At 40.2% G+C, this 15,502-nt stretch overlaps 1 protein-coding gene across 2 annotated transcripts in view; it reads right to left on the bottom strand.

Moving 5' to 3' along the window:
- LOC140715792 (kelch-like protein 1) overlaps positions 1–15,502 on the bottom strand; it is a 401,409-nt gene that overhangs the window by 10,852 nt on the left and 375,055 nt on the right. For both annotated transcript variants that reach the window (XM_073028187.1, XM_073028195.1), the window contains 3 exons: positions 11,212–11,374; positions 4,587–4,799; positions 685–856 (listed from right to left, as the gene is read on the bottom strand). In XM_073028187.1, the coding sequence (XP_072884288.1) occupies positions 685–856; positions 4,587–4,799; positions 11,212–11,374 (548 nt within the window). The remainder of the gene's footprint in view (positions 1–684; positions 857–4,586; positions 4,800–11,211; positions 11,375–15,502) is intronic.

Below are 15,502 nucleotides of genomic sequence, written 5' to 3'. Positions count from 1 at the left end.
AGATATCACCTGGAACTCTGCATCTCCATCCAATTCAGTACTCTCTTTGTACTCCAGTCAAAATGTTACCAAAAAATGCATTAGAATTTAGAATTCAGAATTAGAATAATGTAAGAATATTATTAAATAATTAGCAAAACAAACATATTTTAAAAAAATACAACATAGGTACCATCTAACATTGAGTGTTGTAGTGTAGGCCTCCGTTAGTCTTGATAGACCATGGATTTGCACCTTGGAAAGTTTCCAAGCCTGGGCAGGGTTTTGTTTTGTGTAAGACTGGCAGTTGCCCAAGCTGCAAGTCTCCCCTCTCCATGCCACCAATGTTGTCCAAGGGAAGGGCATTAGGACCCATACAGCTTGGCACCGGTGCCATCGGAGAGCAATGTGTGGTTAAGTGCCTTGCTCAAGGACATACATGCAGCCTTAGCCAAGGCTCGAACTAGCGACCTTCAGATCACTAGATGAATGCCTTAACCACTTGGCCACGCGCCAACACATTGAGTACTTCAGTACTATTCCATTAAATGAAGGTTTTAATTGACTTATGCAAACTCCCTTCAAATATTGATAAACCTGTTGGACAATGATCTATTCATGATATTTGTTTCCATGAAATTTGTAGATAAATTTCCATCCCAAGGCTCCTCTTAAAGACTATTAATTTAAAAAAATCTACATTACCTGTGTCCATTCATTGGTCTGAGGGTCATAGGATTCCATTGTGTTTAGATAAGTTTGTCCGTCATATCCACCAACTGCATATAGCCTATCTCCAAGCAGACAGACCCCAACTGCATCACGGGGGACACTCACTGGAGCTATCATTGTCCAAGTATCAGTCTTAGGATCATATCTAACAGATGAACATGAAGAAACACATCATAAGTAGAAAAGCTTATTACCAATTTGAAGTTGAGTGATTAAACCAGCTTGTTCATTAATTCATCTTGATGTTTCATTTGTATGCTTGAGGTAAACAATGCCTTAGCTCAGTTGTCTTCGCTGGATGTACAATCTTGCCCTAACACAAATTTCAACATGGAACCCAATGTCCAAGATATTGACACAGAAGATATTTTCATCAGTAACTAATATCTTTAAACTAATCTAATTTTTTACTAGGTTTGTTTATCAAGAGCTAGGTAAAGTTAAACTTGGATCAGAATGATTTCAAATACCATTCATACTTGTTGGAATTGATGAAGCTTATATTAGTAATTTACTATCATTTGAAACATGCAATCCTTTAGAATACATTTGCTGGTATTTTACAATGCCTGGGCAAATGTTGTGTGTCATGAATGGAGAACATTGCCATTGAATATTCATGAATATCTACTCTGTGTTAATTAAACCACTGATGTGAGTTGCAGCATACCTATTCAAGGCAGCTCAACTTTTTAAAAGCTGGTACTTCAAAGGCTAGAGACCTCAGCAGATTATTTTAAGGAAGCAGCATTCTAATGCTAACCCTTTCTGTAACTGGCTGTTCCAACTAGCAGAGAAATGTACCTCAAAGATTATGTTCCACTATTCATTTAGCTCATGGGGAGTTTGTACCCTAATGACAACTACTTGTTTTTTAACAAAAAAAATCTCCATTTAGGATCATAGAGTCACTGAGTGGAACAATATTGAAAGACCTTTGACCCACCAAGTCAATGATGATCATCAAACATTTGATTTGCCGAGTTCCCTCAGTATTTTGGGTGAATCGCTCAAAATTCCCAGCATCTACAGAATCACTTGTGCCTCTGAGGAACTCAATGTACCAGACTGTATCTGTGGAGGGAAATCGGAAGTTTGCATTTTGGGACAAGATCCTACATCTAGACTGGAAAGAAATAGGGGAGTTGGCTAGTATAAAAATATGGAAGGAAGTGGTAGAGGGGGAGCTGCAGGTGATATATCTGGTGGAGGGATTGATATGCAGATGAGGAAGGGAGTAGAGTGGAAATGATATAAGAAGGAGGAGAGGAGGGGAACTAGTGTGGAGAATGTATGGGTGATGGTCATGGTGAGCATGGCAGAGGTTACAGACAAAAAGTGATGGTGGCTGGTGGATAACAAAGAGAGAAAAAACCGAGAAAAGGGACAAGAAGGTGAGCGTTTCTGCTCCAGATGTTGGATCTTTACCCGAAATGTTAACTGTCAACTGCCCTCCCCGTAGATGTTGCCTGAGTTCCTCCAATACTTTGTATATTGCTCCAGACGCCAGCATTTTTGGCCCCCTGTGTCTCCAATCTGTATTTCAAGCCTAGTTTATGTCATTCCTCCAAATAAACAAAATGGTTGGGAGTAACTGGTAACAATGAATAATATTTCTCTATTAAATTTAAGACTTAAACGTGTTATGTTATGAACCATTCCGGACACCAAACTATAAAGCTCCAGTAAACCTTGCTCTTCCATAATTCATCTCAGGTTGCCACAAGACAATATTACACTACCTTCCCCATTCCTTCTCAGCCCTGAAGAAGAGTCTTGGCCTGAACCATTGATTATCTATTCATTTCCATAGCTGCTGCCTGACCTACTGAGTTCCTCCAGCATTTTGTGTGTGTTGCGTTACATTGGCTTTTTTTTGTTATGCTGACTGTGAAAGTCAGTTAATGAACTGCAAAGTTTCTTCCTAGTCTGAGAAATTTTTATCATTTTTAAAATACCCGGTGTATTTTATGGCTCCACATAGATCACCTCACGATTATGTTTTAAAGTCCAGCTGGTGCAGATTTAATTCATTCAATTTGTCATCTAAATCTAATAGATCTTTTGGATGGACCAACAATTTTCCTTCTATTCTCTTCACTTTAACTAGATTCAATAGTTTCTTATGTGGCAGCATATAGGATGCATCCTGGAAGTCACTATAAAGTGTATCTATTGATATTGTCTATGTCCTCAAGGATAAAGTGCATTCTTTCCAAATTTATGTTTACTTACTCTAATTGGTTCAACTAGCTCCAAGTCATCAGGCACGCTTTAATTAATAATACATGCCAGTAATGTGATGTAGATTTAAGTATCAAAAATAGATACATTTCCGTATCTAGAAATATGTTCATATTAAGATTCTATTGGGCAGAGTGTTATCTAGTGTCGGCTTCTCAGTGATGTAATTTGCATTCAATTTTCAATAATAATTAAACTCTAAAGAAATGATAATAGTCCATTATCTTCTGAAACAAAAAGTTTCTTATAAACAAAAATTTTTCTTATAAAACAAAAATGTTCTGGAGACGTAACTAAACTCAATCGCAATTACATGCTTGAAAACAATCAACCTTTTTTTTCTAGACTGGGCCAGTAACATCGTGGAGGATCCCACCCACCCTGCTCGTAAACTATTTGTCCCACTCCCATCTGGGACAAGTCTTTGTAGCATCTATGCCAGGACCACCAGACTCAAAAACAGTTACTTTCCCCAAGCAGAAAGGCTGATCAACACATCCACTAACAAGCCTCTCCGCACCCCCCACCATCACTACTTTATAATTTACTGTCAGTCACCTTATGTACGGACACTCCTGTGCCTAGCGTCATCTTATTGACATACAATCAAACCATGTACTGCATAAAAGCTATATTATTTTCTTTATCTTATTGTGTTCTTTTTGTGCTACATCTGATCTGGAGAAACAATCATTTTGTTCTCCTCTACACTTCTGCACTGGAAATGACATTAAACTATCTTGAATTAGGGTACAGGGTTAATATGTATTCTTATTGTATCACATAGTGTATAACACAGATATTAGTCAGTGTTTTGTAAAAAAAAAAAATCCGTCAATAGTCCATGAATTGTGTCATATTGCAGGAGAGTGTTAAGTTTACTCCTACTGAAAGATGAGCTGATGTATGTTTTACCTCAGAATGTGTTAAATGAAGTGCTCACTTTCTGATACCTGGATTACACTCTCAGTTAGTTAATTACTGAACTAGGGACAGGACCACTTAAAAAAAAGTTCATATTGATCATACACAAGAAAGAGACTGGTCACCCTGCAGAGCAAAGACGTATCTACTGCATAAAGATGAATGTTGCCGTAATGCTTCAAAGGGCTCTGGCTCCTGCGACCAGGAGTCAGGAATGAGAATTTCATTCATAAATCTGTTTTACCATATTCTTAACATTTAGTTGAGCGAGCTAACACTTTTCTCTTTGGAGCGAAGGATGGTGAGAAGTAAATGGTAGAGGCATATAAGATTATAAGAGGTATAAGATAGAGTGGAGAAGCAGCACCTTTTTCTCAGGGTGACAACGGCTGATATTGGAGGACACCCCTTTAAGGTGGCTGGAGCAAAGGGGAACATCAGAGGAGGGTATTTTCACAAAGAGAATGATAAGTGCCTGGACAGCACAGCAAGGGATAACGATAATGGCGGATATGTTAGGGACATTTAAGAGATTCTTAGATAGGCGCATGCATGAAGGAAAATGGAGGGTTATAGTCTATGCAGGAGGAAAGGCTTAGGTTGATCATGGATTTGGTTAAAAGGCCTGGACAATATTGTAGACAAAAGTACAATGCTGTACTATTCTATGTTCTATAACATATCACAAGTTTATTTCAATCTTTCACCTCTCTACACAGTCCGAAAGCCGAGAGCAGTGGTTCGAAGCAGGAGCATCATGGCCTCCAACTGCATAAAGAAAACCATCGCATGTTGCCACACCCACACCTCCTCTTCTCTTGGACATGGGTGTACACATACTCCATTTATTGGTGTGTGGATCATAGCACTCAATAGATTTGAGGCAAGCACTTCCATCTCGACCCCCTACAGCATACAACCTGTTGACAAAGTAAAAGATGCTCAGTAAATCTACATTATTGCATTGGTAATGCTGATACAAAAATCATTAACCCCGAGTCTATTAGCCTGACTCTAAATCTATTAACTCTATAGTTCCTCCATATCTCTGTCTGAAGTGGGAGTCCCTTTCTCATGAAACTAGACCTACTAGTTGTGGATTTCTCCGAGCAGAGTTTGCATTGTCTCACTATACATTTAGTCAAACCCCTTCAGATTCACGCTTTGCCAAGATCACCCAAAATCCAGAGGTTATCAGCCCAATTAACTCAATCTATGACCATAAGGCAATATTTTTAATCCCAGGAATCAGTTTAACATCTAATACTAGTGGATTTCAGAATCTACTCAAAATACTCGAATTGTCATAAACTTTGTCCTCAGTATTTCTAAGCCATTTACAGTTGAGTACATGTTACTCTCATTGAACTCCTTATTAAATGGCCTTCTCATTTGAAAATGAGAAGGTAATTAAGACCTTTTCAAACTACTGTGGGTTATTTATTGAATTAATCACTTGGTTCATTTCTTCCTTTTGAAAATTCTCAATTATTATCTATTGATCTCCTGAATGCATTAACATTCTAAGCAGTGCTAATGAAAGACATAAAATTTTATTCCAAAATCAACCTCTAAAAATTCACCTTAACACTGAATCTGAGTGCTTCCCAGAACTGTTAAAAATTGCTAGCTACGATGATTGTGAAAGTTTTTTATATTTATTATTGGCCTGTATTTTACTTACAGTGGATGGCCCTCTACCTTCTTCACCATCCTGAACTTACCATGCCTGATTGCAGATCAGTCTCGCTTGTTCAGAGCATCTCAGGACTGAGCACTGAGGCTCTAGGCACTCATAGGGCTTTTGACAATATAATGGCATACGGGGAATGAGCTGGAACACACCACAACCACCAGCTCCCTCTGGAATCTATTGACAGCCTACACCAGTTTAGCTAACTGGTCAATATATTTAATTTTTCTAAATGTTCTTTATAGTCAGAAATACTTATTTCAAAATTTACAATTTAAATAAACCACTCAGTTAAAACTTCTAAATTACTTTCCATTAATTGAAAACATTAAACAAACCTCGAAATCTATGACATATCTTTCATTTTAAGGTAGCTTTACATCTTCTCACTCAATTCACCACAACTGCTCCCTGTAGTGACAGCTCCACGTTTCACCAACCCCATTAATTTATAATAGAGTTTGGAGGGGATTGTTTTACTTTCATAGTCTTTGGTTTTGGATTTAAACACTTTCTCACATCTTTCCATTTTTATGTTCTCTTCCAATTTTGATAATCTCCATTAGGTCTTCCCTCCTGCCTTAGCTTTTCAAGAGTAAAGAAACCCTGAACAGCTTCTCCATTCTGTTACATTCTTCATTGTCTCTCTATGCATGGATTTAATCCAGCGACCCTGTTTGTCTAATATGACAGGATATCTACCACGGGTTGCTTTGAGTCAAGGATGTAGTTTCCCTGCACTACTTTGGTGGCACAGCTCATATAGTAGGAGCCGCTGCCTGAAAGACCTGGGTTCAATGCTGACCTCAAGTGCTGTCTATGTGGAGTTTGCAACTTCTTCTTGTTATATGTGTCCTCTGGGTGTTCCACTTCCCTCCCACATACCAAAGATGTGTAGGTTAGTAAACTACTTGACCTCTGTAAACTGTCTCTAGTGAATAGAGGAGTGGTAGAATCTAGGTAGAGTTCACAACAACATGGGGAAAATACAACCAAAAATGGAATTAGTGTTTGATGAGAGTGATGGAGTGGTTGATAGACAACATGAACTCAGTGAGCCAAAGAGTCTGTTTCTATGCTGTATTTCTCTATTACTCTTTGGCCATTGTGATGGGGTCCTGAATTACCCCTATGAACAGTGTTTTTGAAAAGAAAGAGGGAGTTGTTGTCCAACACCAGACACCTTGTTATTAAGAGAGAGAGGCTAAGACAGCTCGGAGATGGTGTTATGGTTTCCCTGCAAGCAAGTTTACACTTTTGCAAGGGCACTGTCAGCTTCTGTATTCTCATACAGAGAGAAAAGGGAGGAGCTGCTTGATGGACAGCTGGTGTTCTGCACAGAGACATAAATAGAAGGTCAGCGGATAGACCTACAGACACATGGTTTTGGACACTGAATGAGCTTTGCTGTGCCCACAGAAAAGGTGGGTTTTGGAGGATCGATCAGGCGGATTGATCAGTGCCTCTTACAGTGTGAAAGGGTGTGACCGGTGGGGAGTTACTCATGTGTCCAACCCTCGTCTGAGTTGATAATTCCACCAGGGAAGAACGGTCCCCTTTGTTGTGGTCACAGTTGGTGACTTCTAAAGGATTTCAGGGGACAACAGGAAGATCGACGGCATCAGCTCACTTGAAGAACTAAACATCTCTCTCTCTCTCCATCACTACTCAATTCCATACCACGAACTGAACTGAACTTTACTCATCACCATAAGACTGTATCTATTCACCCCTGGGCTTGAAGAAGCTTGGTTTTCATATAGTTCCATATATGTGTGTATATATATATATATATATATAAATAAAATCATTGCTAACCTGTTTAATATATCTGAATTTATATTACTGTATTGTGTAGTTACTAATAAATACCCTTAGTAGCAATACTGGACTCCAAAGTGTTTTCTATTTCTGCTGGTTCTTTAACCTATCACAGGGTACGTGCTATTATCCATGCTACACCATGGATAATTGAATGCCAACTGTTTCTTTTTCATTTCTCACCCATTATTTTTTGGGATGTGAGTAGTATTGAAAATGCCAGCATTTATTGCCCATCCCTACTTACCCTTGCTGATGGTGAACTATCTTCTTAAGATGTTTCAGTCTTGGTGGGTACTAAGTCATGGTAGTAAGTAGGGAGGATAATATACTGTACTTCCAAGTTGGGATGTTGCGTGACTTGGCTATGAACCCACATATGGTGTGCTATCATGAGGAAATCTGCAGATGCTGGAAATTCAAACAACACACACAAAATGCTGGTGGCACGCAGCAGGCCAGGCAGCATCTATATGAAGAGGTACTGTCGAATTTTCGGGCTGAGACTCTTTCCCGAAACGTTGACTTTACTTCTTCCTGTAGATGCTGCCTGGCAATGCTGTGATCCGCCAGCATTTTGTGTGTTGTACGGTGTGCTATTCCTACTTGGAGGATGGACTTATTAGATTGGGAGGCACCAGTGACTGCATGAGCTACTATCTGGTCTATTTCTCTATATTTATTGGATTATGACAAGAAGGATGTGTTGGAGATCTTTGATCAATACGTATTGCCACCATCCAGTGAGCTTTCATTTACTCTTATTTCTTCATAGGCTACAGATGTCATTGAGTCTGCCCATGTTTATTGTCCATCCCTAATTATCTTGGAACTGAAGAGGCAGTTAAGAGTTAACCTGACAGATGGTCTGCGAGTCACATAAAGGCCACACTAGGTCAGGACTACAGGTGTCCTTCCATGAGTAAACTAGATAGGTTTTTAACAACAAAATGATTGTTGTTACGACTACACTTCTCATTTAATGTTCCAGATTTATTATTTTAATGATTAATTGTGCAGGAATTCAGTTGCTGATACAATAAGTTAAGCATGTACTCAAAACAGAGTACAAAAAGAGTAATACAACATGAAAACAGGCCCTCTGGCCAACCTCATCCACGCCATCCGTAGCACCCACCAATCTCATCCTATTTCATTTCACTTGACAATTATATCCCTTTAACCATGTACCTATCCAAATGCCTTGTAAACATTGTTATTGTTATTGCCTCAATCACATTCTTGGGCAGCTTATTCCATATCTAGACCACCCTCTGTATGAAGAAGTTGCTTCACAAATCCCTTTTAAAACTTTCCCTACGATAAGACCATAAGATATAGGAGCAGAAGTAGGCCTTTCAGCCCATCGAATCTGTTTCACCATTCAATCATGGGCTGGTCCAATTCTTCCAGTCATCCCCACTCCTCTGCCTTCTCCCCATACCCTTTGATATCCTGGCTAATCAAGAACTTATCTGTCTTTTTGAAATGAAATGAATTAATGAAATTAATTTATTTTGGTCAGTACAAACATAACAAAACATATCTCTGCCTTAAATGCACCCAATGACGTGGCTTCCATGGCCGCTCGAGGCAACAAATTCCACAGATTTACTACCCTGTGACTAGAGTAATTTCTTCACATCTCTGTTCTAAATGGACATGCTTCAATCCTGAAGTTGTGCCCTCTTGTCGTAGACTCCCCAACAATGGGAAATAACTTTGCCATGCCTATTCTGTTCGGGCCTTTTAACATTCGGAGTGTTTCTATGAGATCCCCCCCTCATTCTCCTGAACTCCAGGGAATACAGCCTAAGAGCTGCCAGACATTCCTCATATGGTAACCCTTTCACTCCTGGAATCATTCTCGTGAATCTTCTCTGAACCCTCTCCAATGTCAGTATATCCTTTGTAAAATAAGGAGCCCAAAACTGCACACAATACTCCAAGTGCGGTCTCACGAGTGCCTTAAGGAGCCTCAACATCACATCCCTTCTTTTATATTCTATACCTCTAGAAATGAATGCCAAAATTGTATTCACCTGCTTCACCAGCAACTCAACCTGGAGGTTAACCTTTAGGGTATCCAGCACAAGGACTCTCAAGTCCCTTTGCAGCTCTGCATTTTGAATTCTCCCCCCATCTAAATTATAGTCTGCCCCTTTATTTCTTCCATAAAGTGCACGACCATACACTTTCCAACATTATATTTCATTTGCCACTTCTTTGTCCATTCCCCTAAACTATCTAAGTCACTCTGCAGGCTCTCTGTTTCCTGAACACTACCTACTCCTCCACCTATCTTTGTATCATCGACAAACTTAGCCATAAATCCATTAATCCCATAGTCCACACGAGTGAATCTGCAGATGCTGGAAATAAATAAAAAACACAAAATGCTGGCAGAACTCAGCAGGCCAGACAGCATCTATGGGAGGAGGTAATAACGACGTTTCAGGCCGAAACCCTTCACCAGGAGTGAAGTAACATGGGATGGTCGAGGGGTGTAAGAAGTGGGGGGGAGGGATAAAGTAGAGAGCTGGGAAGTGATAGGCTGGAGGGAAATGGGCTAGGGGGAAGGTGGAGAATTATGGGAAATAAAAGAGAAAGAAAGGTAGGGCTGGGGGAGAGATTATAGTGAGGGGGGAAAAGAGAGAGAAGGAGAACCAGACTAAAATAATAGATAGGGATGGGGGTAATGGGGGGCAGGGGTATCAACGGAGGTCAGTGAGTTGGATGTTCATGCCGGCAGGAAGGAGGCTACCCAGGCAGGAGATAAGGTATTGCTCCATCGACCTGTGTGTGGCTTCATCTTGACAGTAGAGGAGGCCATGGACAGACATGTCAGAGTGGGAGTGGTCTGTGGAATTGAAGTGTGTGGTCACAGGGTCTGTCCATGGCCTCCTCTACCATCAAGATGAGGCCACACGCAGGTCGATGGAGCAATACCTTATCTCCCGCCTGGGTAGCCTCCTTCCTGCCGGCATGAACATCCAACTCACTGACCTCCGTTGATACCCCTGCCCCCCACCCTTACCTCCATGCCTATCTATTATTTTAGTCTGGTTCTCTTTCTCTCTCTTCTTCCCCCCTCACTATAATCTCTCCCCCAGCCCTACCTTTCTTTCTCTTTTATTTCCCATAATTCTCCACCTTCCCCCTAGCCCATTTCCCTCCAGCCTATCACTTCCCAGCTCTCTACTTTATCCCTCCCCCCCACTTCTTATTCCCCCCTCGACCATCCCATGTTACTTCACTCCTGATGAAGGGTTTTGGACCAAAACGTCGTTATTACCTCCTCCCATAGATGCTGTCTGGCCTGCTGAGCTCTGCCAGCATTTTGTGTTTTTTAATCCCATAGTCCAAATCATTGACATAAACCCCTGTCCTCGAGTTTTCAGTCTCCATCCCTTGAGAATAAAAAAACTGTGTGTAATCACCCTATCTATGCCCCTCATGATCTTATACACCTCTAGAAGATCATTCCTCAATCTCATAGGCACCAAGGATCAAATTCCTGTCCTGTCCACCCTCTCCCTATACATCCTCATATGTCATCTTTTCACTCTTTCTAGATTAATGCTATCTTTCCAATAGTAGAGCAACCGAACTGTAGTCAATACTCTAAGTACAGCTTCACCAATATATTGTACACTGCATCATAATGTCTTGTACTAATGGAACATGGATTTAATTACATTTCTGCTTTCTTTCAATTTCACAATGGTGGTATTGATTTGGTACATTTATCAGTCAGCTTGTACAATAGTGGCATGTTCAAACTGGAACACACTCTTCAAGGCATATTTTCTACTCACTTGCCATTTAGTGCTGCCACTCCCACTGTGCTTCGAGCAACAGACATGCTGGCCACAAAGGTCCACTGGCAGGCTTGTGGATCCCACCGTTCCACGGTGTTTAGGTAACTCCAGCCATCATGGCCCCCTACTGCATACATTGGTCCTTCTAACACAGCAACACCTGAAATAGATGGAAAGATGTCAATGGAGTGGACAAGAGTGAATCAAGAGGCACAGGTTGTGCCAATAGTGAAACGTAGTTGGCTATTGTTCTCTGTCCATCTGCGTTCAGGTTTTGGAATATAATGCTGCTTGGAGCTTATTTACCAGCTTGAGTCACCGTTCCATTTTGTTGCAAAGCAAGATGCAGAAGATGCTCAACAGGCAAGACAAAACCTACGAAGACAGAACTACAGTTCACGCTGCAGGCTGGTGACCTCAGGGAGACGAAAAGCAAACGCTATTAAAACCAAATGCAATCACCCTTACAAAAAAAAATCATTAAGGATTTGGAGTAAGGGTATTCACTACTTTTGCATCCCTCTCTACAGATATTGTCTGAGCAAAATTTAATGTTAATTTCAGTTTTCTGGCCTGTGCAGTACACGCCATAATCCTAACCAAGTCCAGAGGGATAGAACTATACTCACTAGGTTCAGTTAGAGTGTATATTCCAATTAAACACTTGGATTCAGTTTGTCATGTGCAGTATTCTTTGCTACAGTACAGCTCAGGACAGGAAACTTGGCATTACCTCAGGTAGGCAGTGTGTTTAAGGTTGTTATAATTCCAGTGATGGTCAGAGTGAGGGGAAAAAAAATAAAACTAGTCTGATATGGGTCAGATTTAGATTAAGCATATCCTGGTTTTATGGACCATCTTCAGATTACGAGTGCCTGAATGATGGACTCATTTAAATAATATCAAATTTAAAAGTACGGTATACATACAAGCATTCACTTCTGCAAATGCCAGAACTTTTTTTCTCTCTCTCCCCACTTTTAGTAATTCCTCTTCCTTATCATTCTGATGGGCTCTCAATGCTACTTGTTACAATAACGAAGAGCTACAGCTGCTGCATTGAGGGATTTTATTACCTTTTTCCGGTTTATGGACAAAAAGGACGTCTGTGAAAATTGAACCTTTTTTTGTTATATAGGGCAGCCTTGTAATTTTATTTACCTCTAATCTAGACTTTATTACTTTTGATGGCTATTTTTCTTAATAACTGTGATCCAATCTTTTGGCACATTGGCCTTCATAAATCAACATATTGAGTACAGGAGATGGGATGTTATGTTGAAGTTGTATAAGACGTTGGTGAGTCCTAATTTGGAGTCTGTTTGCAGTTTTGGTCAACTACCTACAGAAAAAATGTAAACAAGGTTGAAAGAGTAAGAAGAAATTTTACAAGGATCTCACCGGGTCTGGAGAACCTGAGAGGAGATTAGATAGATATGTAAAAAATTAATGAGGGTAAATATAAGGAGGCTTTTTTCTCTGAGGTTAGGTGGAACTACAACCAGAGGTCATGGCTTAAGGGTGAAAGGTGAGAAGTTTAAGGGAAACATGAGGGGTAAGTTCTTTTCTCAGAAGGTTGTCGGACTGTGTAATGAGCTGCCAGTGAGCTGAATTTCAATGTTTAAGAGATAGATGGATGGTAAAGGCATGGAAGGCTATGGTCCCGTGCAGGTCAATGGGATAAGGCAGTTTAAATGGTTTCAGTATGGACTAGATAGGCTGAAGGGTCTGTTTCTGTGCTCTACTTCTCTATGACTCTATTCAACTTAGTGTTATGCCAATACCACCTGCTACAGAGTCATGGAGTCATACAGTCCAACCAAAATTCCAATCTAAATTACTCCCATTTGCTCACATTTAGCTCATGTACCTCTAAATCTTTCCAATCAATGTGCCCTTACAAATGCTAATAATATACCTCTCTCAGTTTATTGAGTCCCAGCAACTTATGCTCTCTAGGTCTTGATTTCCCCATCTCTGCAAAAAAGATGCTTTCACCTTATCTATAGTCCTTGTGCTTTCACACACTTCTATAAATTCACCCCTCAGTCTCCTACATTCCAAGGAAAAGTTCCCAGCCTGCCCAACCTCTCTCCATAACTCAGTCCCTCGAGTCCAGCAACATCCTCATAATTCTCCTTTGTACCTTTTTCCAGCTTAATTGCATCTTTCCTATAGCAACGTGAACTGAACAAAATATTCCAAAAGTTCAACATTGTGTACAACATCACATCCCAACTTTTGCATACCCATGGCCTGCCAGCGGGCCAAAAGCCATGTAGTGAACTTCCATTTTGTGGCAGGAAGGACCAGCAGAAAGTTAAAGAGTAAACCATTGCTTGACATGTAGCAGGAAAATAACAACACAACAGTTATTGCACAGGAATAAATCTTCCCATGCACCTTTAAATCTTTCCAATCCATGTACCCGTACAAGTGATTTCAGGATATGACCATTGATCAGAACATGTCTGAAATTCAATCTCACTGTAATTTAATTTTGATTTGACTCTGAGCAAGTTTCTCTGTTCTCCGCCACTTTTTTTATGTATGGAAAATATTCATCTTTTCTTCTTCCAGCAATATCTCATCTCTTCACAGATTTCCCCACTGAGTTTCTGTAACTGCTGACTGAATTTTCATCACTTCTCTCTCCTGAATCTCTGCAGCTCCATTACAGCACAGTTTATGACCTTTAGCATATTACTCAGTTTGTGCTTGGTCTTTAAACTGCACAGGTCTAGGCTGGATTTGTAATGGGGGGGGGGGGGGGGGTCGCAAAGACTTGTTTATCACAACTGTGGCTGAGATTACCAAACAACTTGGGTTAATCCAGACACAGTTATTATTATCATTGAGACACAACTTGTGAGTGAGATAATTATGAGAATGAAAGAACATTGAGAGCGTATATCATGACTACACAGAACAAAATATGATGATGTTGTTCATTTGTAAAAAGTTAATCCAAATTAATGTGATCTGTTTGTCTAGCAACAATAGCATTACAAAGAGCGGTAATCAAACGTTGCTGAGATCCAACATAAACTTAGAAGCAAGAAAATGATGAACAGCTGCATATATACCTTGATTTTTGCCTTAAAGGCTCTTGCAATTAAATGGTGACAAGACAACATAGGGACAATTTGAAAGCTTGGTCAAAATAGTTCTGTCAGCCCTGAGTGACTACATCCAAAATACTGGGTCAGATTGTGTTTGCCCCTTCTAAATATTCCCTGAGAACTGCCAGCTTTCTTCTCTCTGCTCAGTGTGCCTCTGATTCACATGGTCATGCTTTAAATCACAGTGGTCAGCAGTGAGCTGGAGCTGGGTTCTCATACGTTGGATATCCCACTTGCCATGGAAACTAGCTCAATTATGCTAAGCTAAAGGGCTAAATAAATCTTACATCTGGACACATACTTTCCAGCTAAGGAGAGCTGGAATTAGGCACAGTTCCCTGCAAAAATCCAAGTACTGGTAATTGTGCTAATGTTTATTTCTTTCATTTCACTTTATCCTATTTTCTTTTTAAAAATGCCTTTAGACTTTGTCAAGTTTTATAAACAATCTTTAGTTTTCAAATTATTTAAGTCCATTTAAATTATTTATACATTTCAAAATTGTTCAAAGGCTTAACAGTGACAAGCTGTCAGAAAGTCTGTGGGGACACAAGAGACTGCTGATCCTGAAATCTGGAGCAACAGACAGCGCCCTGGGGGAAACTCAGCTGGTCGGGTTCCATCTCAAGTTCAAGGTCAAGTTTATTGTTATTCAACCATACGCATGTACACAGCTAAACAAAACATCATTCCTCTGGGGCCAAGTTGCAAAACACAGCACATATAGTGACACATACCGCATATAGTTACAATCCACCACCTACAGTCACAACATAATATTAGCACAAGTTCCTGAGTGGCATGGCCTGAAGACTTGCAGGTTGACGTAAAGTGTGAGGTGCATGTTTATGTGTGACAGTATAATGTTACGGGTAATATTAAAATGAAACAAGCAGTGGTAGAAATATGTGAAAGAACAGCAATAAAAGATGAAAAGTGACCAGTGCAGAATGCGAGAGTGGGTGACAATTCCTCTCCTCACACAAGTGCTTGGGTTGCTCTAGCACCTCGTTTGTTGCTGCAAAGGCTCTGCAGGCTATTCAGAAAGAGACGGACATGATCTCACAGCTAAGACCTAGTTGTCACTTATGCCTGCTCCTTCTCGCAGGTGGATTCCCAGTTACAAAAGGTTAGTTCAACCAGCCTTCCTCATCCAGATTAGGTTA

Source organism: Hemitrygon akajei, chromosome 2 (assembly GCF_048418815.1).
Source record: "Hemitrygon akajei chromosome 2, sHemAka1.3, whole genome shotgun sequence".
Lineage (NCBI taxonomy): Eukaryota > Metazoa > Chordata > Chondrichthyes > Myliobatiformes > Dasyatidae > Hemitrygon > Hemitrygon akajei.
Note: the sequence above shows the minus strand (reverse complement) of the source record. Positions and strands in the feature narration are given on the sequence as shown.